The following is a 24,112-nucleotide window of genomic DNA, read 5'->3' on the forward strand; positions in this document are numbered from 1 at the left end:
TTAGAAAAGAAAAATAATAAAGAGTCACAGTCTACCATGATGAGTTCAGGCACTAAAGATTTTGGAAAAAATGGACGGGCATGGTGGCTCATGCCTGTAATCCCAGCACTTTGGGAGGCCAAGGCAGGCAGATCACCTGAGGTCAGGAGTTCAATACCAGCCTGGCCAACATGGTGGAACCCTGTCTCTACAAAAAACTACAAAAAGTAGCCGGGCACGGTGGCAGGCATCTGTAATCCAGCTACTGAGGCTGAGGCAGACAGACTTGCTTGAACCTGAGAGGCAGAGGTTGCAGTGAGCCAAGATCACACCACTGCACTCTAGCCTGGGCAACAGAGCTAGACTCCGTCTCAAAAAAACAAAAGATTTTAGAAAAACCACCACCAATTGCTACCATCACCTCTAGACTAGCCTCCCTCCAATCTGTTCTGAACTCCTTCCAATCTGTACTCAATCCTCCTTCCAATCTGTTCTCCACACTAAACAAGAGGAATCTTCATAAAAAGTAAAAAAGGTATGATCCCATTAAAACTTTTCCTTTTCTTTTTTTTTTTTTTTCTTGAGGCAGAGTCTCACTCTGTTGCCCAGGCTGGAGTGCAGTGGCACAATCTCAGCTCACTGCAACCTCTGCCTCCCGGGTTCAAGTGATTCTCCTGCCTCACCCTCCTGAGTGGCTGGGACTACAGGCAAGCACCACCATGCCGGGCTAATTTTTGTATTTTTAGTAGACACGGGGTTTCACCATGTTGGCCAGACTGCTCTCGAACTCCTGACCTCAAGTGATGGGCCCATCTTGGCCTCCCAAAGTGCTGGGATTATAGGCATGAGCCACTGTGCCCAGCTTGCTTAAAACTTTCAATGCCTTCTTATCAGCCTCAGAAAAAGAAAACATCAAAATCCTTATCTGGTACCTATCTACCTCTTCACAAATGACTCTGTTTACTCTGAAGTACACAAGTGTGTAACTTGTTCAAAATCACTCTGCCTTCACTCACCTTTGAGCCTGTATGCATGCTGTTCCCCTCTGCAGAGACACTGTTTCCCCTTCCCCCAAATGTTCTCTGTTAACACACATTCACCCTTCAGATCTCAACTCCAACATTACTTCTATGACACACCAAGCTAGGTGGCAGCACCTGATATATACTTTCATGTCACACGTACCTTCCCTAGATGTAATTTATTTCTCTCTTTTTTTTTTTTTTTTTTTTTTTTTTTGAGACGGAGTCTCGCTCTGTTGCCCAGGCTAGAGTGCAGTGGTGCAATCTCGGCTCACTGCAAGCTCCGCCTCCCAGGTTCATGCCATTCTCCTGCCTCAGTCTCCCAAGTAGCTGGGACTACAGGCACCCGCCACCACACCCAGCTATGTTTTTTGTATTTTTAGTAGACACGGGGGTCTCACCGTGTTAGCCAGGATGGTCTCGATCTCCTAACCTTGTGATCTGCCCGCCTCGGCCTCCCAAAGTGCTGGGATTACAGGCATGAGCCACCGCACCCGGCCGATGTAATGTATTATAGTTTGAGTTATTTGATTAATGGAGGAGGTCAACTATAAATCACTTAAGGGTAGAAACTGTGTCTCATTGACAAAACAGTCTGACATATAATACATGTAAAAAGTCCCAGAATAACTGAGTATGTGACAAACTAATAAATTCTGTCATACTAAGAAGCATAATACATACAGTTACACATATATTTCATTTTACTGTGCATTTCTTTTGGAACTCCTGTGGTTCCAACTTGGGAACCTATACAATTTTGCCAGTTTTCTTTGGGATCTTTACGGTATTATGTGATTATTCTAAAAGAATAAGAGTATCACCAGTTTGTCTTCCCACTATTCAAAGCAAACTCTGAGGACCAGGCACGGTGGCTCATGCCGGTAATCTTAACTTTTTGGGAGGTCAAGGGAGGCAGATCCCTTGACCCCAGGAGTTCAAGACCAGCCTGGGCAACATGGTAAAACCCTGTCCTTATTTTAAAAAAAAAAAATAAGGCCGGGCGCGGTGGCTCAAGCCTGTAATCCCAGCACTTTGGGAGGCCGAGGCGGGCAGATCACAAGGTCAGGAGATCGAGACCACAGTGAAACCCCGTCTCTACTAAAAATACAAAAAATTAGCCGGGCGCAGTGGCGGGCGCCTGTAGTCCCAGCTACTCAGGAGGCTGAGGCAGGAGAATGGCGGGAACCCGGGAGGCGGAGCTTGCAGTGAGCCGAGATCGCGCCACTGCACTCCAGCCTGGGCAACAGCGTGAGACTCCGTCTCAAAAAAAAAAAAAAAAAAAAAAAAAAAAAAAAAATTAGCCAAGCATGGTGTCACACACCTGTAGTCCCAGTTACTTGGGAAGCTGAGGTGGGAGGATTGCTTGAGCCTAGGAGGTTGAGGCTACAGTGAGTTGAGACTGCACCACTGTACTATAGCCTGGGCAACAGAAAGAGACCCTATCTTTAAAAAAAAAAAAAAGCAAAATTTGATTATTATTAATTTTAAGGGAAGATGGAACTGAAAAAAAAATAGGCTTCTCAAAGCTTTTAAAAGAGATATGATTCAACAGAGAAAAAGATAAATCCTAAATCTTTTCTCATGGAAAACATAAAATGTATATAATAAAAGGGGGAAAATGCCAGAGAAACAACTAAAACAAAAAGTGTACCCTCCGTTTTTTTGTCCTTTTTCACTTCAGCTAGGTTATTCTTATTTTTTAAGATGTTGGGCCAGGCCTGGTGGCTCACACTTTGGGAGGTCAAGTCAGGAGGACTGCTTGAGCTCAGGAGTTCAAGACGAGACTGGACAACATGGTGAAACCCTGTCTCTACAAAAAATGCCCAAAAAATTAGTTGGGCATGGTGGTGCACCTGTGATTCCAGCTACTTGGGAGGCTTAGGTGGGAGGATGACCTGAGCCCAGGATTTCAAGGCTGCAGTGAACAGTAATTGTGCCACTGCACTCCAGAACCTGGGCAAGAGAGTGAGACCCTGTCTCAAAAAAAAAAAAAAAAAAAAAAGAAGATGTAAATATATTAGTACCAAAATGATATGTGCCATGGATAATAACAAGAGATTTCTTCACATCTAATTTGGAACATACTCAAATTAGAAATGAATGATTGTTATATCATTTTAAAATTAAAATTACTTCTCACTAATTCCTAAAATCATTTAACAATTGCCTATGAATCAAATAAATTCATATCAACAAATTACTAAATTTTTGGTATGAAATTTGAAGATAACAGATGTATGAAACTTTTAGCAGCAAATCAGTTTCAGAATCAGTGCTAGTGAAAGGTGAATTGTACAGAGCAATAAGACCCAAATAGTAAGAACCAAAATAATTAGCACAGTACACAATATAATAAGAGGCTTTTTTTTCTTTGAGATGGAGTCTCGCTCTATCACCCAGGCTGGAGTGCAATGGTGCGATCACAGCTCACTGCAACCTCTCCCTCCCAGGTTCAAGCGATTGTCCTGCCTCAGCCTCCCAAGTAGCTGGGATTACAGGCACGTGCCACCACGCCCAGCTAATTTTTGAATTTTTAGCAGAGACAGGAGTTCACCATGTTGGCCAGGCTGGTCTTGAACTCATGACCTCAGGTAACCCACTCACCTTGGCCTCCCAAAGTGCTGGGATTGCAGGCGTGAGCCACCGCGCCTGGCCAAGACTTTCTACATAAGAAACTTTACATTTTTTATTTTAATGGTAACTACATTAGTCAGGGATTCTCAAGATACATAGTAGTATACAATGATATTTAAAATTCTGACTCCCATTACCATAAAAGGAAGGTATTAAGTCTACTGAACCAATCATCTACCCCAAATGTTGTCTAGTGTGCTCTGCAGAACCCTGAGGATTCCTAAGATCTTTACACGGGGTCCACAAGGTCAAAATTATTTTTATACTACTACTAACATTATTCGCTTTCTTTCCTAAGTTGACATTTGAATTGAGGGTACAAAAACAAAGGTGAGTAAAATTACAGTAGCCTCTTAGGCAATCAAGGCAACATCACCAACAATACTAGTAGTCACTGTGTTCTTTACTGCCAACCATCCACAGAAAAAAACAGAAAAAGAAGTTTAAGAAAACCAGTTTCACTTTAAAATGTTCTTGATGAAGCAGGAAAATTTATTATTCTATTAAATCTTGACCCTTGAGAAAATGTCTTTTAATATTGTGTATGACAAAATGGAAGTACACATATAGTACTTCTGCTACATACTAAGTATGATGGCTCCTGTTAGGAAAAAGCACTTGTGCAGTTTATTTGCAAGCAGAATAAGCCAATTATTCATGGAACATCATTATTGCTTCAAAAACAACTCATAGGTAAACTAAGATTATTTAGACTTGAGCATCTGGCAGACATTTTCCTAAAAATGAATAAGTAAGCCTAACACTTCAAGGAAAATAACTGGCAATATTTGTTGCCAATAATAAAATGTAAGCTTTCAAGCAAAAACTGCAATCTTAGAAAACTTGCATCCATCAATGTGAACTTGAAAGCTTTGAGATACTTGAAAATTCTTCTAGTGAGATCTGTGTTAATATTAGTGATTGTAATTTTTTCACATTGTATAATGAAATGTGTCAACATTCAGAAGGTCTGCATAACTCAGTGAAAAATATTTTCCAAATGGCCTATGCAATGTATTTTAATGCAATGGAGTATAAAATGTTTATTGATACGGTTTCAGAATCCACACTGTAACTAATCTTTAAGAAACTACCATCTACCAAGTTTTGTTGTAGTATCAAACAAAATTATCCACAATTATGTGCACAGCGTAGAAAAAGTAGAAAGTCCCCCTTTTTCTACTACATAACCATGTAAGAACAGATTTCCTTCATATACTTCAACCAAAACAAAATGAACAGATTAACTGCAGAAGCAGATATAAGAATTTTGTTGCCATCTATTTTTCACTGAGTTGTGCAATAATGTAAATTAATGTTACTCTTGCCCTAAACATTTTTGTTTTGGAAAACTAAGGTTACATTTTTCATAAAACATATTATTTATGTTAATAATAAACCCATTAGATATCACTTTAAATGAATTAATAAATGTTTTAAACTGCTCAGTTTTAGTTTTAGTACAGTAAATGCTAATAGATAGAACCCACCTAAAAAAAAGTTCTCGGCCAGGCGCGGTGGCTCATGCCTGTAATCCCAGAACTTTGGGAGGCCGAGGCGGGCGGATCATGAGGTCAGGAGTTCAAGACCAGCCTGGCCAACATGGTGAAACCCCGTCTCTACTAAAAATACAAAAATTAGCCAGGCGTCGTAGCACATGCCTGTAGTCCCAACTACTTGGGAAGCTAAGGCAGGAGAATTGCTTGAACCTGGGAGGCAGAGGTTGCAGTGAGCCAAGGCCACACCATTGCACTTCCAGCCTGGGCAACAGAGTGAGACTCCATCTCAAAAAAAAAAAAAATGATGCCCAGGTTTTCAGTGAGTCCATACGAAGCCACTTTAATACTTAATAGTAAAAAATAATGGGCCAGAGAGTAATAGGAAAAGCATGAAAGAAACATATATCAGAGAAGCCAAAGGATTAACTTCTCAAAAAAAGTACGAAAAATCAACCATGCAAAATGATGAAGAGAAAACAAGCACGATGAGAACTAAAATGTGAAAGAATTTTGCAACATGGAGGTTATTAGCATTCAGAGAGCACTGGAAATAGAACAGGTTAAAGAGTGAATGAAAAGTGAGAGATGGAGGAAGATGCCTGGTTTTTTGTTTTTATTTTAAAAGACAGGGTTTCACTGTTGCCCAGGCCTGGAGTGCAGTGGTGCGATCATAGCTCACTGCAGCCTCAAACTCCTGAGCTCAAGTGATCCTCCCATCTCAGCCTGCCAAGTAACTGGGACTACAGACTAAGCTAATTATTATTTTTTATTTTTTTTGAGACAGGGTCCTGCTTTGTTACCTAAGCTGGTCTCAAACTCCTGGGTTCAAGCAATCCTCCTACCTCAGCCTCCCAAGTAACTGGGATTACAGACTTGAGCCACTGCAGCTAGCTGACAATAGTGTAATAAAACTAGTTAACCCATAAAGGAGAGATAGGTCAGTTACTAGATGGGTATATGAACTCAAAAGAGTTTTCAAGTATGGCAGCAATCTGAAATGTTTCAATTCTGAAAACACAAATTCAGTAAACAGAGGAGGTATAAATATATCAGGAGCATAAGGTTTATGAAAAGGCAGGAGAGAATGTGACCCAGAGTTAGGACTTTAGCTAGGAGGAAGAACGCCTCTCTTCCATTATAAAAAGGAAGTAGAATAGGGTGAGTGAGGATAGCAGGTTTGGAGATGCAGTGGTAAGAAATTATAGGTCTTATATGATGAAGTCTATTTTCTCTATGAAACAAAAAACAAGAAAGGAAAGAGTCAGATTTCAAAAGGGGATAAAAAATTTAAAATAGTTTGTGGTAAGTGGAAGAATAAACTGGCGAGGTTATCTAGTGGGATTGCCTAACTATGCTGAGGGCCCACTTTTGAGTAATAATCACGATTTTAAAATGACACCCGTGAGCTGAGCATGGTGGGAGGGGCTTGGGGGGGAATGTCTGTAGAACCAGCTACTCAGGAGGCTGAGATGAGAGGATTGCTTGACCCCAGAATTACAAGGACAGCTGGGGAACATAGAAGACCCCATCCTTCATAAAAATTAAAAATAAAATGGCACCCATGTACTCTTTTCTCTGCATTGCCTTATTAAAATAAGCATCTGGGCTGAGTGCGGTGGTTCACACCTGTAATTCCAGCACTTTGGGAGGCCAAGGCCGGTGGATCACCTAAGGTTGGGAGTCCGAGACCAGCCTGACCAACATGGAGAAACCCTGTCTCTACTAAAAATACAAAACTGGCCAGGCGTGGTGGTGCATGCCTGTAATCCCAGCTACTCCGGAGGCTGAGGCAGGAAAATTGACTGAACCCAGGAGGCAGAAGTTGCGGTGAGCGAAGATTGTGCTATTGTACTCCAGCTTGGGCAACAAGAGCGAAACTCCGTCTCAAAAAAAAATAAAATAAGCATCTATTGTTACAATTCTTAAGTTGCTAATATTGGACGTAGTAGAATGCACCTTTTTCTATATGATGTAATATATACATTTCTGATGTTTAAGTGGAGGGCATTAATTTCTCAAGGGTTCTGAAAAAGTGCCACACTCGCCTTTCCATAGAAGGAAAAATAAAATGTACCAAATACAATTTTGTCAAATAATGTAGAAATTATTAACAAAAATTAATTATAAAGCATTGAGGAAATGAGTGAATTAAAGGTAAATTGAAGTTTTTCAAAAATATGTTTTTGCTGGGCTGGCATGGTGGTTCACACGTGTAATCCCAACACTTTGGGAGGCCAAGGCAGGAGGATCGCTTGAGTCCAGGAGTTCAGGACAAGCCTGGGCAACATGGCAAAATCCCATCTCTACAAAAATTACAAAAAATTAGCTGGGTGTGGTCCCTCATTAACAGATTTTCTTCATAAACACAGGTTCACTACCAACTATGTCTAAGAAAGTTTTATTTTGTAAATGGAGAAAATTAGTAGATCTAAAGTTAAAAGTACTTATTTGGCTTGACACACAGTAGTCAAATTTCAAGTCTCCATTCTAAGGGATGGATGTTTACTGTTAAAAAGACCAAGTCAACTATTTCCTTTAAAAACAAAATTCAATAATTGCTACTTTCCTACTGTCTTATTTCTCAACGATGTCCTTTTTTTAAAAATCCCTTATTTCTAACATGATGTCTTATTAAATACTAAGATCTACAGAGTTTGTAGTTCTGGGGTTTGACTATTATTTCTTCTACAATCAAACCATAATTTCAATAAATATTACAATCAACACAAGATGATATTACGAAAAATATACAAACTCCCAATCAAAACTTTTTAAATGCTTCAAAATTAGCATTTAACTATCATTTTTACGTTACTTTTTTTTTTCTTTTTTTGAGACGCAGTCTCGCTCTGTCGCCCAGGCTGCCAGTTCTGTGGCATGATCTCTGCTCACTGCAAGCTCCGCCTCCTGGGTTCACGCCATTCAGCCACCTCAGCCTCCTGAGTAGCTGGGACTACAGGCGCCCATCACCACACTCGGCTAATTTTGTTTTTGTATTTTTAGTAGAGACAGGGTTTCACCGTGTTAGCCAGGATGGTCTCGACCTCCTGACCTCATGATCTGCCCACCTCAGCCTCCCAAAGTGCTGGAATTACAGGCGTGAGCCACCACGCCCAGCCTTTACCTTACTTTTCATGACAACACTATTTTCATGGATTTTATAGATTTGTATCTGCACAATCTCCTAGAGTTTGATCCAACCTCTTATCCCAATATGAACACTCTTCCTTTGTGGCTAACGTATTTTTGACTGTTAACTGTCTTAATTCTTAGAACATAATTTCACTGAATATAAATAAGGTTAGTGTAAATGGCCACACAGCAGATCCCCAATTGCCTAAATATCTCCTTTCCACAAGGACTATCAGCATTCCTGAGCTATCAGAATCAACTGGAGAAAGGAGAAGCACATAAGAAAAATTTGAAAGTATCCTAAGGGATTATTTCAACAATTTTCTAAGAAAACTCTCCAAAAGACAGAAGCATGCTAAAATTGAGGTTCTAAACAGACCAGGACTAGAGAGAAGTATTACATATAAAGCTGTTATTAGTATTAAAGCTACAAAAGAAAAAAGAGACATTAGTTTTAATACAAATTTTCAAATATTATGTAGCCCTAAAAATATTCAGTATTCACCTTGAGAGTATTACCAAGAACTGATATATGTGATATGAACTTTCATAAGAACTGATATGCTAGGTCCACAGACATGGTGTGAAAGAAAAAAAAATGAAAGAAAAGAAAAAAAAGAACTGATATGCTAGGTCAGATCCTGCTCTACCCAGCCCTGTATCACCTTGACACAACAGTATGAATAAACATGTAATGACATGGCATGGGTCAATTTAACAAGGATCTCCCATAAAATTATCTAGCCTTCTGTTAAATACATTTACATTTCCAACCTATATCTCTAACTTTGCTAGCCACTACTCAAACTTCAAAGTGCAATTCTAAGAATTCAAACCATTCCAGTCTATCCTAATCTCCTGAATCACTTTGTTTCTCTCCAAACCTGGTTTGTATAGAAATCACATCTACCCAGAATATTTCAACAAATTTTTTGTTAATCTCTACAAATTCCTCTCCAAAATTTCTTAGCACAATTGCAACACAGACTAAGAATAGAAAAAAAAAACAGGCAAGGATGCAGGAAAAGAAAAAGGATCCAGGGAGCTCAGTGAAAAACTAGCCTGTAATTCCTATACAGCGTTCAGTATCCCTAAGCTGGAAATCCAAAACCCAAAACTTTTTGAGCATCAACATGACACTTAAAAAAATGCTCATTAGACTATTCTGGATTTCAGATTTTCAGATTAGGGACGCTCAACCAGTAAGTATATAATGCAAATAATTCCAAAATTCAACAAAAAAATCTGTAATCTGAAACATTTCAGATGCCAAAGTTACCATCCTCTGGTGATATGGGCAAGTCCCTAAATTACGAACATACCTCTTCTTATATTCACAAACTGGAAACAATGGTAAAGAGTTGTTAGGTTCCCAGGCTTGCCCAATACAGTCTATTCTGTTAATTCCCCAGTATTCCTAAACCAGTCTTGAGTTCCAGATTCATTCATGTGGAAACAGTATGATATGAAAAGAGAACAGCCTATGGAATCTGCCAGAGTCAGAAGGAAGTCCTGACTGCCAATTACTAACTCTATGACTAAACAAAACTTAACTTTTATGAGTCCTAATTTCCTCGTATAGAGTTTGTAAGGATTAAAGATAATACAAAACCAACTAGCAGAGACTGCAATGGAGCAGGTATTCAATAAATAGAGGCAATTACATTACCCTCTACCCTTATCTATTCGCACACTGTTTTTATCCCCTATGTTGCCCTAAGAACCCCATTCAGGTCCTGTAATCCCAGCACTTTGGGAGGCCGAGGTGGGTGGATCACCTGAGGTCAGGAGTTTGAGACCAGCCTGGCCAACATGGTGAAACTCCATATCTACTAAAAATACAAAAATTAGTCAGGCGTGGTGCTGGGCACCTGTAATCTCAACCACTTGGGAGGCTGGGGCAGGAGAATCACTTGAACCCGGGAGGCGTAGATTGCAGTGAGCTGAGATCCTGCCACTGCACTCCAGAGAGAGACTCCATCTCAAAAAAAAAAAAAAAAATCCCATTCCAGGCTGGGCATGGTGGCTCACAGTTATAATCCCAACTCCATGGGAGACTGAGGAGGGTGGATCACCTGAGGCCAGGAGTCCAAGACCAGCCTGGTCAACATGGTGAGACCCTGTCTCTACTAAAAATGCAAAAGTTAGCTGGGTGCAGTGGCACGCACCTGTAGTCCCAGCTACTCGGGAGGCCGAGGCAGGAGAATCGCTTGGAGGTTGCAGTGAGCTGAGATCGTGCCACTGCACTCCAGCTTAGGTGACAGAGTAAGGCTCCGTCAAAAAAAAAAGAAAGAAAAAAAAACCATTCAGGATTTATTAGATGCAATTTGGGATTTGGAATCTAGAAAATCTGGGTTTGATTCCAGGCACCACCTCATACAAGCTACTGAACTTTAGGTTGGGTATTTAATACCTCTGAACCTCTAACTGTCCATCAGTTACTCAAAAAAAAAAAAAAAAAAAAAAGTGATGCAGTTTATAAACTGGTATAAAGTATACAGTATCAGAAATGTTAGCTTTTACCTACTCCAAAGAGATCCTGCTCAAAAATTACCCGCCTTCTGAGATTAAATGTGCTAATGAAGCAAATGTCACAGGAGGAGGAAAGCAAGCTGAAGTGAGTAGCTCACAGTAACATACTGGGATGATATACCCTTCAAACTCCCAGACTTTAGAACATACTTGTTAACCCAAATAAAGCTCCTGGTAGAACTCCAGACAAAAAATAAAATTAAATTTTAAAGTTAAGCTGTATGAAGACTTTTCTGTCCTTACCCCCAGCCTACCAATCTGCATCCTGACAAATCTTCTTAAGCAATTTCTACTCCTTTTCACTCAGCTTTCCTTCCTATTTCCCAAAATAGTTCCCATAACAAAGGCAGTATGAACTAACTCTAAGGTAGAGCACAGAGAACTGGCTAAACATGTGTGTTCAAGTTAAGCACTGTCCTTGGCATGAAAAATTCTATCTGGTCGTATTAAACAAAGATGGAAAAGTCTCCTCTGTATGTCTACATAAATACTATACAAAAACACTTTCAGCCAGGCATGATGGCTCACACCTGTAATCCCAACACTTTGGGAGGCCGAGGAGGGCAGATCACCTGAGGTCAGTAGTTTGAGACCAGCCTGGCCAACATGACGAAACCCTGCCTCTCCTAAGAACACAAAAAATTAGCCAAGGGTGGTAGTGGGCATCTGTAATCCCAGCTACTTGAGAGTCTGAGGCAGGAGAATCACTTGAACCCAGGAGGCTGAGGTTTCAGTGAGCTGAGATCATGCCATTGCACTCCAGCCCGGGGGATAGAGCGAGACTCAATCTCAAAAAAAAAAAAAAAAAAACGAAAAAACACCTTCTGACAAAGTGCAGTGGCTTATGTCTGTAATACTGGCATACTGGGAGGCCAAAGCAGGCAGATCGCTTGAGCCCAGGAGTTTGAGACCAGCCTAGGCAACATGGCAAAACCTCGTCTCTACAAAAAAAATACAGAAATTAGCTGAGAGCGGTGGTGCGCACCTGTAATCCCAGCTACCTGTGGGGGCTGAGGTGGGAGGATCTCCAGAGCCCAGGAGGTTGAGGCTGCAGTAAGCCATGATGGCATCACTGCACTCCAGCCTGAGCAACAGAGCAAGACCCTGTCTCAAAAACAAGAAAAGAAAAAAAAAAAGGAACGCTTTCTATTTTTAATATTATTTACCCCATGGCAACTTTTAAAACCCTGTCCTTGCACACACGTGTGGTCTCAGCTACATGGGAGGCTAAGGTGGGAGGCTACATGGGAGGCTAAGGATTGCTTGAGCCCAGGAGGTGGAGGCTGCAGTGAGTGGTGTTCACACACCAATGCACTCCAGCCTGGGTGACAGAGCAAGTCTCTGTCTCAAAAAAAAAAAAAAAAAAAAAAAAAAAACAAGAAAAGAAAGAAAAAAACTGTCCATTTTAACGTAGAATCTTTTCAGATGTTTCGCTATTAATAATACAATCTAATAAAGTCAACAGAACCAAAGAACTAATAAACTGCCTCAAGAACTTAAATGCACCACAGCCAAAAAAGTTTCTCAGCTACACACCTTAGCTAAACTGGACTGCACTTTCAAACTGTAGAAAAATGAAATGAAAAGTGAATCTCAGAACAAAAATCACCCAAGCAATAACTTAGCTCACCTTATTTAAAAATTCTCAAAGCACATGTGAACTGCATACTTTCACTGAGAAGAGGTATATTTATGAAGAGTATTAGTTATAAATAACCCAATCAGGTCCCAGGAAGGATACAGAAAGACCTCAACAGACACCCTAATGGATATTTCTAATATTATTCATTCCCCATTCTTAGCACCAAAGTCATCAGCACCACCTACCACATCAACTTCCACATCACTTTCTGAGTCTGACCCTGTCTGAGTCCCTTAGGGAGGCAACTAGTGGCCTGGATCATGCAGCCCAATGAATAAAGGCTACTAAGGTATTTAGATCATCATTGCTTTGTGTGAATTCTTTCCCCCCCCCCCCCTCCAGTATAAACAAAACACCTCACTGGTGTCAGATTTAGAATTATACCCCACCCCGCCCCCGCAAAAAAAGAAAATAAAAAAACGGGGCCTGTACCATGGCACTAACATTTTATAAAGTGAGAGACTGTATGAGAAATAACATGACTTAATTAGATATATTAGCAAAGAAGTTTTAAAGTGCTTCAGAGTTACATGATCGTAGCAAGAGGAGTAAAGGAAAGGGGTCAGAGAGGGGTAAAAAAAGCATTACAGCATACAACTACCTGAAAAAGAAATAGTACACAGGTTAAAACACGTTTACAGTTACCAAGAGTTGCCAACACATAGTTACCACACTATATACTCGTCAGATTTCCCAACACGCAAAACAAAAAGGAGCCACCCTGTATGAAGTACTTATCTACTGACTTCTACAGAGAAGACATAACTTTTCTGGAAAGGGAGCAATTTAACCTACTGTGCTCTCCTTTTGGCTTTCAAAAATCTTTAAAACTTTCAGCAAATTAAGGTTCTCCTCAATTTCAAGGCTTTTCATGTTAAGTCGAATAAAAGTTGCCTATTTTTAATATCGATAAACTACAAGATCACTTTTGTATTTGCAAACTATACCCACTTTTCTACTCGATTTTTAAGTTTCGAAGGGCTAAATATAAAGTTTGCATAAACAAAGTGATACAGTAGATGTGACAGGTATTCAACAAGTTTACTTATCCGAAGAATTCCTAAAGTAAAAACTTGACAAAAAAATTGTGAAGATAAATTCCGAGTAGTGCTACTGAAGATACAATGTTACTAACATCAAAATTAAGAAATATTCAAAACATTCTGAAAACAGCATCTCCCTCTAAAAATAAAGAGGGAAAGCATTTGCCAACACACAAACATTGGTTCTTAAAAATTATAATCACATGGGAGGCATTTCTATAAATAATTTAGTTCTGAATTGCAATAACCCTAACCTTTCAAAGCACGTTCTGGCCTTGCCTTACCAAAAGCAAGAGCATTTCTGGTGGCTTTATATTTATACAAAGGACTGTGCTACTTTGTTTCTAGTGCAAACTGCTGGTTTACACAGTTAAAGGTCTTCAAAACAAACTACCACACACAATTCACTTCCAATCATCCAAAAAGAAATGAACAAACCAGCATCTGTCACAAAGTCCCAAGAGTTTTCTAATTTACAATAACTGATATTTTTATGTTGTAGTTCGGAGGCTACCTCTGTTCATTTCTGTACTTGGATTCATATACTATACATTTACTTAGCTTGTTAAGAGAGAAACCTCAGAAAATAAGCAACCAGCGATGACACCAGTATTAAGTTACTTATGAAGCCTACAGTTCAAGAACTTTTGGGAGAAGGGAGAGTATTTAAGCCGTTTTTCCAAGGAGTTAAAAACAATTCGTGTTTGATAATTAATGATAGCAGCCCTAACAACCTCTTAGAATACATTACGGTGGGGCGGAAGCGAAAACGATGGCGGGGGGGGGGAACCCGACTTGAAAATGGACAAGCAGGCAGATTTACAAACCTTCAATTAAAGGAATTTTAAGATTAACTTCTCTCAAACGCCCTCCCTCACTCCCCACACCCGCTTCCTCCTCTCCTCCGGGAGGTCGGTGTAATGTGACTCATGACAAATTTTTTTAAAATAAATAAATAAATAAAAGACACACCCTCTGGGGGCTGAAACTGACATAATCGCCCCCACCCCACCCTCCGCCGACACACAACACACACCCCGCTGGTCCTATCCCTTCTGCGGCTTCAGCCTGGTCCCTGCCCTCTCCTCTCCCCTCTCCCGTCCTGGACCTCCTCTCCGGGCGCAGAGAGGCGGCGCGGCGGCAGCAGGGGGGTCTCCGGGACGCCAGCTCCGTGGACTGGAGGCTACCTGGGGGGCGCGCGACCCCGGTGGCCCGGCCCTGGGGAAAGCGGACGCGAGGGGGGCGCCGGGCTGCGGCGGGCTCCCGGCTCCCTCGCCCATTTTCTCTCCCCTTCCATCGATTTCCACCACCACAGCCACTTCCTGTATCGCAGCCCGACTCCCTCAGCCGGGCCACTCGCTCTGTCCCCGGTTGGGGCTGGGGTTGGGACTGCGGTAGGGGCTCGGGCTGGTGGCAACCGCTGAGGTCAGGGCAGTTCCCCACCCCGCCCAGTGGGCTGGTCACTCCGGCGGGTCCTCGACCCGGCCAGCGCCCGCCGGCCGCCAGCGCGCCTCACCTGTATGTAGTTGTTTTCACAGTAGTCCGCCACCCGAGTCAGGTTCTGGTAACTCTCGATCAGCGCCCTCTTGCCAGACGGGATCTCCTCCTCTAGTAACATCTGCAGCTCTGCCATTTTCCACCCCTCTGCATCGCTTCCTCTCGCGTTAAAGAGACAGAGGCAGCAAGGTCCGCCGAGGCTCCGAGCACCTCACAGCCCGGATACAAACCGACTACCCGCCCTCCCGCCTGGTATTGTGGGACGGCACCTCCTCCCGTTCTTCCTCACTCTCTCGGGTCTCCCTCCACCCACTTCGCGCAGCCGCCTGAACCTCGTTCTCTCGCGAGTCTTCATTTCTGCCGCCTCCCCCACGCCGGGCCGCGGGATTTTTTTTTCTTTCGCACTGTCTTCTGGGAATTGTAGTCTCTCTTAGACTAGGCTGCCCGTCCAAAGCGCATGCGCGCAGACACCTCCGAAAACAACTAGGCAGAGCGCAGAAAGCGGAGACCGAAGGTGGAGGGAGGGGGCGGTGTTGGGGGGAAGTCCGGAGTTTCCTCACAGCTCCGGAAGGTGGCGCCACAGGGTGATTGTGGGGGAATGAAATCGGTTCCCCAAGTTTCATGTGAAACTTGGTAGAACTTGGTTAATTAGGAAATGCCAGTGAATCAGGGACATCCATTCACAGAAGGATTAAAAAGGGACAGAGTATAGAAAACTAGATTTTTACTTCCTCTGCCTTCTTAGAAATAATGCGAGTCAGGTTTTACTTTCTGAGCTTCCGCCCCCATCAATTAATTTAAAATTTAGCAAAGATTTCTTGATTGCCAGCTGTTTACTAAGCAGTGTACTGGACACTGGGGGTACAAGTTGAGTATGAATACTCCATACCCTTAAAGACTCGATTATAAAATAAACATGCATAGCTTGTAGGGCTTTCCTGTCCTAATTTCTCTTTTCTGTGACTCTCCTTGGCATGTAATCTTCCTACACTTTTAAAGTCAAGTGCACGGTTTTTTAGGGGTGGGGGTTGTTTGTTTGAAACAGGATCTCACTCTTACCCAGCCTGGAGTACGGTAGCGCAATCACGGCTCTCTGCAGCCTAGACCTCCTAGACTCAAGCGATCCTCATGCCTCAGCCTCCGGAGTAACTGGGACTACAAGCGAGGGTCACTACACTGGGGCTGAGCTTTTTAAATTTTTGTAGCGACAGGGATCCAATTTTGTTGCCCTCGCTGGTCTCGAACCCCTGGCCTCAAGCAATCCTTCTGCCTCAGCCTCCCAAACTGCTAGGATTACAATCATGAGCCACCCATGCTGGCCCTTCGTTTTTTGCTTCTGGATTTTTGTTTTGTTTTTATCACCTGCTTTGGAATAGTCTCAAAAGGCCCTATATTTCAAGCTCTTCACTTCAACGGGAACATTAAATGCTTTGGATATAATCAGCTATGAAAAGTGTTGTCCAAAGGCCGAAGAGGAAACTAAAGATCATTGTAAAATCCATATGTCCATGTATCTCCATAAAGTCATTTAGAATCAAAATAACTATAGGATTAACAACATCACTCAACCAAATTAAAAATTGCCATCACCAGGTATTTATTGAATATTGCCTTTACTGGGGCCTTATTCAGGGCCCCAGGGAACTAGTTTCCCTCCTCAACCTCTGAAAGGAAAAATTCAGTTTCCTACTAAAAGTGTTAACTTCCCCTTGCCACCAGATTCTCCATCAAGGATTCTGTGGTCTATAAATCAATAATAAATGTATTACTTTCCATGATATCTGGAATAGGTATAATAGTTATCTTTTGATATTTATCGTTAACCCAAACATGACTTAATCCAAGTTATTAAAATTTAATGTATTATTGATCTTGGTCTCTACTTGAGGTTTAACTGTACAAATCACTCGGTTTGCATATATCCAAATATTGACACATTTCAACAACATTGGGGAAATGATTAGGGAGGTGATACTGATTTACTATTTTCAACGTACTTTCCATGCAGTTGAGCTATGAATGAATAATAATAATAATCATGATAAATACAAACAAAAAGTACTGTCAGATTTCTTCTCACAACTCTGAGAGATAATATAAATATTATTTTCCTTCTTTATCAAATAAGGAAATTTAAGCTTAGATAGGTTAAGGAATTTAGCTAAGGGTACTGAAAATGCCGTCAAGTTTCCTAGGTTACTGATTGATATGGTTTGGATCTGTATCCCGGCCAAATCACATGTTGAATTGTAATCCCTAATGTTGGAGGTGGGACGTGGGGGAAGGGTGAATGGATCATGTGTCAGATTTTTCGTGAATGGTTAGGCAGCATCCTGTTGGAACTCTTCCCGTGATCTCTAGTGAGTTCTCCTGAAATCTGCTCATTTATAAGTGTATGACATCACGCCTGCAATCCCAGCACTTTGGGAGGCCGAGGCGGGCAGATCTCGAGGTCAGGAGATCAAGACCATCCTGGCTAGCACGGTGAAACCCCGTCTCTACTAAAAATACAAAAAAATTAGCCGGGCGAGGTGGCAGGCGCCTGTAGTCCCAGCTACTCTGGAGGCTGAGGCAGGAGAATGGCGTGAACCCGGGAGGCGGAGCTTGCAGTGAGCCGAGATCAGGCCACAGCACTCCAGCCTGGGCGACAGAGCGAGACTCCGTCTCAAAAAAAATAAAAATAAAAAAATAAAAGTCCATGGCAGCCCAATGCAGTGGCTTGCGCCTGTAATCCCAGACTTTGGGAGACCAAGGCGGGAGACTCGCCTGACTCCCAAAATGGGAGACCAACATGATGAACTACTTCCGCTTGAGTTCCAGACCACCCCGGGCAACATGGCAAAAACCCGTCTCTACAAAACACACCAAAAATTAGCCAGGTGTGGTAGTGAGCACCTGTAGACTCAGTTACTTAGGAAGCTGAGGTAGGAGGATTGCTTGAGCCTGGGAGGCAGAGATTGCAGTGAGCCAAGATCACACCACTGCACTCTAGCCTGGGTGACAGAGGAAGACGATGTCTAAAAAATAAAATAAGAGTATATGACACCTCCCCGCCTGCCTCCTGCTCCCCTCCTGCCACGTGAGACACTTCTCTTCGTCTTTGCCTTCTCGCCATTATCGGAAGCTTCCTGAAGCCTCCTGGAAGCAGAAGCCGCTATGCTTCTGGTACAACCTGCAGAGCCGTGAACCAATTAAACCTCTTTTTTTTTTTTTTTTTTTTTTTTTTTTTTGTTGAGACAGAGTCTCCCTGTGTCGCCCAGACTGGAGTGCAGTGGCCGGATCTCAGCTCACTGCAAGCTCCGCCTCCCGGGTTCACGCCATTCTCCTGCCTCAGCCTCCCGAGTAGCTGGGACTACAGGCGTCCGCCACCTCGCCCGGCTAGTTTTTGTATTTTTTAGTAGAGACGGGGTTTCACCGTGTTAGCCAGGATGGTCTCGATCTCCTGACCTTGTGATCCGCCCGTCTCGGCCTCCCAAAGTGCTGGGATTACAGGCTTGAGCCACCGCGCCCGGCCTAAACCTCTTTTCTTTATAAATTACCCAATCTCAGATAGTTCTTTATAGCAGTGCTAGAATGGACTAATACAGTGATATTTCCAAAATCCAGTGGATAGTGCAACCTTGTACAAATATTTGTGGCTCATGTAAAGTTCACTCAAAGAACTTATCCCTCATGCCTTAAAGGTGAGGAGGAAAAGCAGGAGGAGGAAAGGGAGGAGAAAGAGGTGGAAGAGGAGGGGGAGGAGGAGGAGGAAGGAGAAGAAGGAGGAGGAGAAAAGAAAGAGGTGGGGAGGAGGAGGAGGGGAAGAGGAAAGAAGGAAGAAGAGGCAAACCAAAACCTGGGAGAAAATATCTGCAAAACAAATATCTTGATAAAGGAGTTGTACCCTAATATACAAACAACTCTTACAATTCAGTAATAAGATGACAAACCAGTTTTTAAAACAAGCCAAAAGGCTAGGCGCAGTGGCTTACACCTGTAATCCCAGCATTTTGGGAGGCTGAGCCAGGGGGATCACTTGAGCCTAGGAGTTTGAGACCAGCTTGGGCAACAGGCTGTCTCTACAAAATGTATGTATTTTTTCAAGTAGCCAGGCACGAACTGGGCACAGTGGCTTATACCTGTAATCCCAGCACTTTGGGAGGTCAATGTGGGTGAACCACTTGAGGCCAGGAGTTCGAGACCAGCCTGGCCAACACGGTGAAACCCCATCTCTACTAAACATAAAATACTAAAATTAGCCGGGCGTGGTACTTAGGCAGCTGAGGCAGGAGAATCGCTTGAACCCAAGAGGCAGACGTTGCAGTGAGCTGAGATCACACCACTGCATTCCAGCCTGGGTGACAGAGGGAGACTCATCTCAAAAGAAAAAAAAAAACAGGCACGGTGGCTCACATGGGTAATCCCAGCACTTTGGGAGGCTGAGGTGCGCAGATCACCTGAGACTGGGAGTTCGCAACCAGCTTGACCAACATGGAGAAATCCCATCTCTACTAAAAATACAAAATTAGCCGTGCCTGGTGGCACACACCTGTAGTCCCACCTACTCGGGAGGCTGAGGCAGGAGAATTGCTTGAACCCACAAGGCAGAGGTTGTGGTGAGCCAAGATTGCGCCATTGCACTCCAGCCTGGGAAACAAGAGCAAAACTTTGTCTCAAACAAGCAAATAAATAAATAAACAAACAAACAACATACTGTATGATTCCTCTTCCATGAAATTTTAGAAAAGGCAAAATTACAGTGACAGAAATCGGATCAGACTTTGCCAAAGGCTGGAGTAGTGGTGGAGTGACACCAAAGGGATGCAAGTGAACTTTTAGACGTAATGGAAATACTCGGATGCAAGTGAACTTTTAGACGTAATGGAAATATTCAATATCATCACTATACTGGGGGTTACATAACTACATACATTTGTCAAATCACATTGAATTGCACACTTTAAATCTGTGCCTTTTGCCAGGTGTGGTGGCTCACGCCTGTAATCCCAGCACTTTGGGAGGCCAACGCAGGTGGATCACATGAAGACATGAGTTCAAGACCAGCCTGGCCAACGTGGTGAAACCCCATCTCTATTAAAAATACAAAAATCAGCCGGGCGTGGTGGCGCACACCTGTAATCCCAGCTACTCAGGAGGCTGAGGCAAGAGAATCACTTGAACCTGGGAGGCGGAGGTTGCAGTGAGCCGAGATCACACCACTGCACTCCAGCCTGGACTACAGACTGAGACTCCATCTCAAAAAAAAAAAAAAAAAATCTGTGCCTTTTATTGCAACTAAGTTATACCTCTGAGCCGGGCATGGTGGCTTCCCTAGCTACTCAGAAGGCTAATGCAGGAGGAGCCCAGGAGGCTGAGGTTGCAGTGAGCTATGATGGTGAAACTTCACTCAAGTCTGGGTGACAAAGCAAGATCCTGTCTCAAAATAAATAAATAACTTAAGTATATCTCGATGAAGCTGGACAAAGAAAATGCAAGTAGGGAAATAATTCCTTGCTTCAAATAATAAAAAAGGGAAAACTACGTATTTCTGTTGCCTTTGATGTATGGTGAAAAGTATAAGTGACTAAAAGTTCAAGAGTTAACATTAAGAATTGCAGGTAGGGCTGGGTGCAGTGGCTCACACCTGTAATCCCAGCACTTTGGGAGGCCAAGGCAGGCGGATCACCTGAGGTCAGGAATTCAAGACTAGCCTGGCCAACACGGTGAAACCCTGTTTCTATTAAAAATACAAAAATTAGCCGGGCGTGGTGCCAGGTGCCTTTAATCGCAGCTACTCAGGAGGCTGAGGCAGGAGAATCACTTGAACCGGGAGGCGGAGGCGGAGGTTGCAGTGAGCTGAGATCATGCCATTGCACTCCAGGCTGGGCAACAAGAGCAAGACTCCATCTCAAAAAAAAAAAAAAAAGAATTGCAAGTAGACACTGTGACACTAAATTAAGGGCATCACGCTAACTTTTTCAGTTTAACTTCTCTCCCGTAACGTGCACCTTTATACTCTTTATTGAGTTAGTATTTTTCTGTGGATTTTGTGCAAATAAATTATACTGAAATGCCTTTCAAAGAATCCCAACAGAATAAGGAAAAACAGTGGCTGTATATACCTAATGCTGTATTCCTAGGGCTAAAAGTGTAAATCGGACCTTGCACATTTCATTTCATGGATGTCTACTCAGACTAATCAATTTGGTCATGAAAAACCGTGTGTAACTGAAAATTCGGCACATATGCATGAAGAGAAATTGAAATTTCTGTATCTCGCTCAGAAATAGCAGATTGCTAGCCATCATAAAGACTCACTTCAGAAGAATTAAGAGATGTTCCAGGCGAAATCATAATTTGGATTATTTTGGTACGTAATTGCTGATCTTATTATCTAGCACACCGCATCCTGAGAATCTCAGACTTCTGAAAAGTTAATTCACGATATGGTATCCTAGAACATTACATTGGAAGTGAGTGGTCCACAGACCAGAATGTAGAATAGCAGTGAGAACTAGTGGAAAGAAACCAGGGGTCAGGCAATCAGGGTTTTCTCCCTAAACGTGCCTGCCTCCTCAACCCCTGCCAACGCAGGCACCCACCACCACCACCATGTGACGTGACCACCTTCTCCATGAAAACAGGGTAGGGAGGAGTATATTACTCTACCAGGGCTGCTATAACAAAATACCACAGACTGGGTGGCTTAAACAACAGAAATTTATTTCTCACAGTTTTGGAGGCTGGAGGCCTAAGATCAAGAAGTGTGCGGGGTTGGTTTCCCTGAAGTCTCTCTTCTTGGCTTGTAGATAGTCGCCTTCTTACTGCGCCCTCTCCTGCACCCACATCCCTGATGCCTCTTCCTCTTCTTATAAGGACAACATTTATACTGAATCAGGGCCCCACCCTAAAGATCTTATCTTAGTACTATCTTTAAAGGTACTGGGGGTTAGGACTTCCACATGTGAATTTGGCATGATCTTGGCTCACTGCAATCTCCACCTCCCGAGTTCAAGTGAATCTCATGCCTCAGCCTCCCGAGTAGCTGGGAATCCAGTCACGTGCCACCACACCCAGCTAATGTTTGTATTTTTTGGTAGAGACGGGGTTTCACTATGTTGGCCAGGCTGGTCTCAAACTCCTAACCTCAAGTGATCCAACCACCTCAGCCTCCCAAAGTCCTGGGATTACAGGCATGAGTGACCATGCCCAGCCGTGGTTTTTTTTTTTTTTTTTTGAGATGGAGTCTTGCTCTGTTGTCCAGGCTGGAGTGCAGTGGCATGGTCTTGGCTCACTGCAAACTCTGCCTCCTGAGTTCAAGCAATTCTCCTGCCTCAGTTGCCCAAGTAGCTGGGATTACAGGTGCCTGCCACCACACCCAGCTAATTTTTTGTATTTTTGGCAGAGACGGGTTTCGACATGTTGGCCAGGTTGGTTTTAAACTCCTGACCTTGTGATCCGCCCACCTCAACCTCCGAAAGCACTGGGATTACAGGCATAAGCCACCGTGCCTGGCCAGTATGGTTATTAGATGAGTAAATCTCTTGTTAATTTTGGAAGCTACTGAACCAACATCTCCTCCAACATCTCCTTCTCCACCTCCCTTTTCAACTTCAGTAAGATATTGTAAGCATTTGTAACAGAGCAGTTTCTGGAGCAGTTAAGCTGGCCAGGTATAACAAGTACCTCATTCTCTGAGCCTAGTGGTGAGCTGGGAGCTATTGATGGTCTTCCCTGAACTTCGAGTATCAAACTCTTCCAACGGTTTTATAAGTCCCTTACTGCTTGAAATAGCTATAGTAATTTTTGTTTCCTGACTGAACTCTGATACAACTAAAAAAAACACATTTAAAAGTTCTGATTCTTTCATAGTTCATGATGATTAGGTTTCCACACTATGTGTAAGATGTGCCTCCATCAAACCTTGTTAGAATGTTGGCATGTTACCCATCTGATGTGGGGGGAAAATAAAAGTTCGATGTGGTCCCAGCTACTCGGGAGACTGAGCCAAGAGCCCAGGAGCCAAGAGCTCGGGAGACTGAACCTGAGCCCAGGAGTTGGGGCTGTTGTGTGAAATGACTGGACTTGTGAATATCGCTGCACTCCAGCCTGGGCAACACTGTGAGACCTAGTCTCTGAAAAAAAGTTCTAGAGACAAATGACAATCCACATAAAGTTAGTATTTCTTTCGTTGGAAGTTACAGAAAACAACTCAAGCTATCATCAGTTGAGGGTGGGAGAAAAAAAGATTTTATTATAAAAATTCAGGCATAAAGAACTCAGAAATAGAAATGCAATCAGTAATCAGTCCTAAGAAAGTACTAGAATGGGCCGGGCGCCGTGGCTCACGCCTGTAATCCCAGCACTCTGGGAGGCCGGGGCCGGCGTATCACGAGGTCAAGAGATCGAGACCATCCTGGCTAACACAGTGAAACCCCGTCTCTACTAAAACATACAAAAAATTAGCCGAGCATAGTGGCGGGCGCCTGCAGTCCCAGCTACTCGGGAGGCTGAGGCAGGAGAATGGCGTGAACCCGGGAGGCGGAGCTTGCAGTGAGCTGAGATGGCGCCACTGCACTCTAGGTTGGGCTACAGAGCGAGACTCTGTCTCAAAAAAAAAAAGAAAAGAAAAGAAAGTACTGGAATGAATCATTTGGAAGAACAGCAGGAACCCAAGCAGCATTCTCAATAAATGTCTTGTTTCTTTGCGAAAAGGTTTTTTTCGCTGCCCTTTCTAAATGGTGGAGAGCATGGTAAATGCAAATCCCAAGTTTTCCCTTCTACTGCATTCAAGAAGCCCAATCTGAGATTGAAATCCTTCCATTCCAAACCCATATCTCGCAAAAAGAAAATCTGATTATTCCAAGTTAAATTTATTTTTTAAATTTATTTGTATTTTATTTATTTTTTTGAGACAGACCCTCACTCTGTTGCCCAGGCTGGAGTGCAGTGGCCCTATCTCAGCACACTACAACCTCCGCCTCCTGGGTTCAAGTGATTCTCCTGCCTCAGCCTCCCAGGTAGCTGGGACTACAGGCATGTGCCACCATGCCCAGCTCATTTTTGTATTTTTAGTAGGGATGGGGTTTCACTATGTTGGTCAGACTGATCTCGAACTCCTGACCTTGTGATTCGCCCACCTTGGCC

At 42.9% G+C, this 24,112-nt stretch overlaps 1 protein-coding gene and 1 pseudogene across 20 annotated transcripts in view; one reads left to right on the top strand and one right to left on the bottom strand.

Moving 5' to 3' along the window:
• Positions 1-15,242, bottom strand: part of ABI1 (abl interactor 1) — a 117,949-nt gene extending 102,707 nt beyond the window's left edge. For all 20 annotated transcript variants that reach the window (XM_001103797.5, XM_015146661.3, XM_015146659.3 and 17 more), the window contains exon 1: positions 15,003-15,242. In XM_001103797.5, the coding sequence (XP_001103797.1) occupies positions 15,003-15,119 (117 nt within the window). In that variant the 5' untranslated portion in view covers positions 15,120-15,242. The remainder of the gene's footprint in view (positions 1-15,002) is intronic.
• Positions 15,243-22,825: 7,583 nt separating this feature from the next.
• LOC114670245 (small nucleolar RNA U13) lies at positions 22,826-22,922 on the top strand (annotated as a pseudogene).
• The last annotated feature ends 1,190 nt before the right edge of the window (positions 22,923-24,112 follow it).

The sequence above is a fragment of the Macaca mulatta genome, chromosome 9 (genome assembly GCF_049350105.2).
Source record: "Macaca mulatta isolate MMU2019108-1 chromosome 9, T2T-MMU8v2.0, whole genome shotgun sequence".
Taxonomy (NCBI): domain Eukaryota; kingdom Metazoa; phylum Chordata; class Mammalia; order Primates; family Cercopithecidae; genus Macaca; species Macaca mulatta.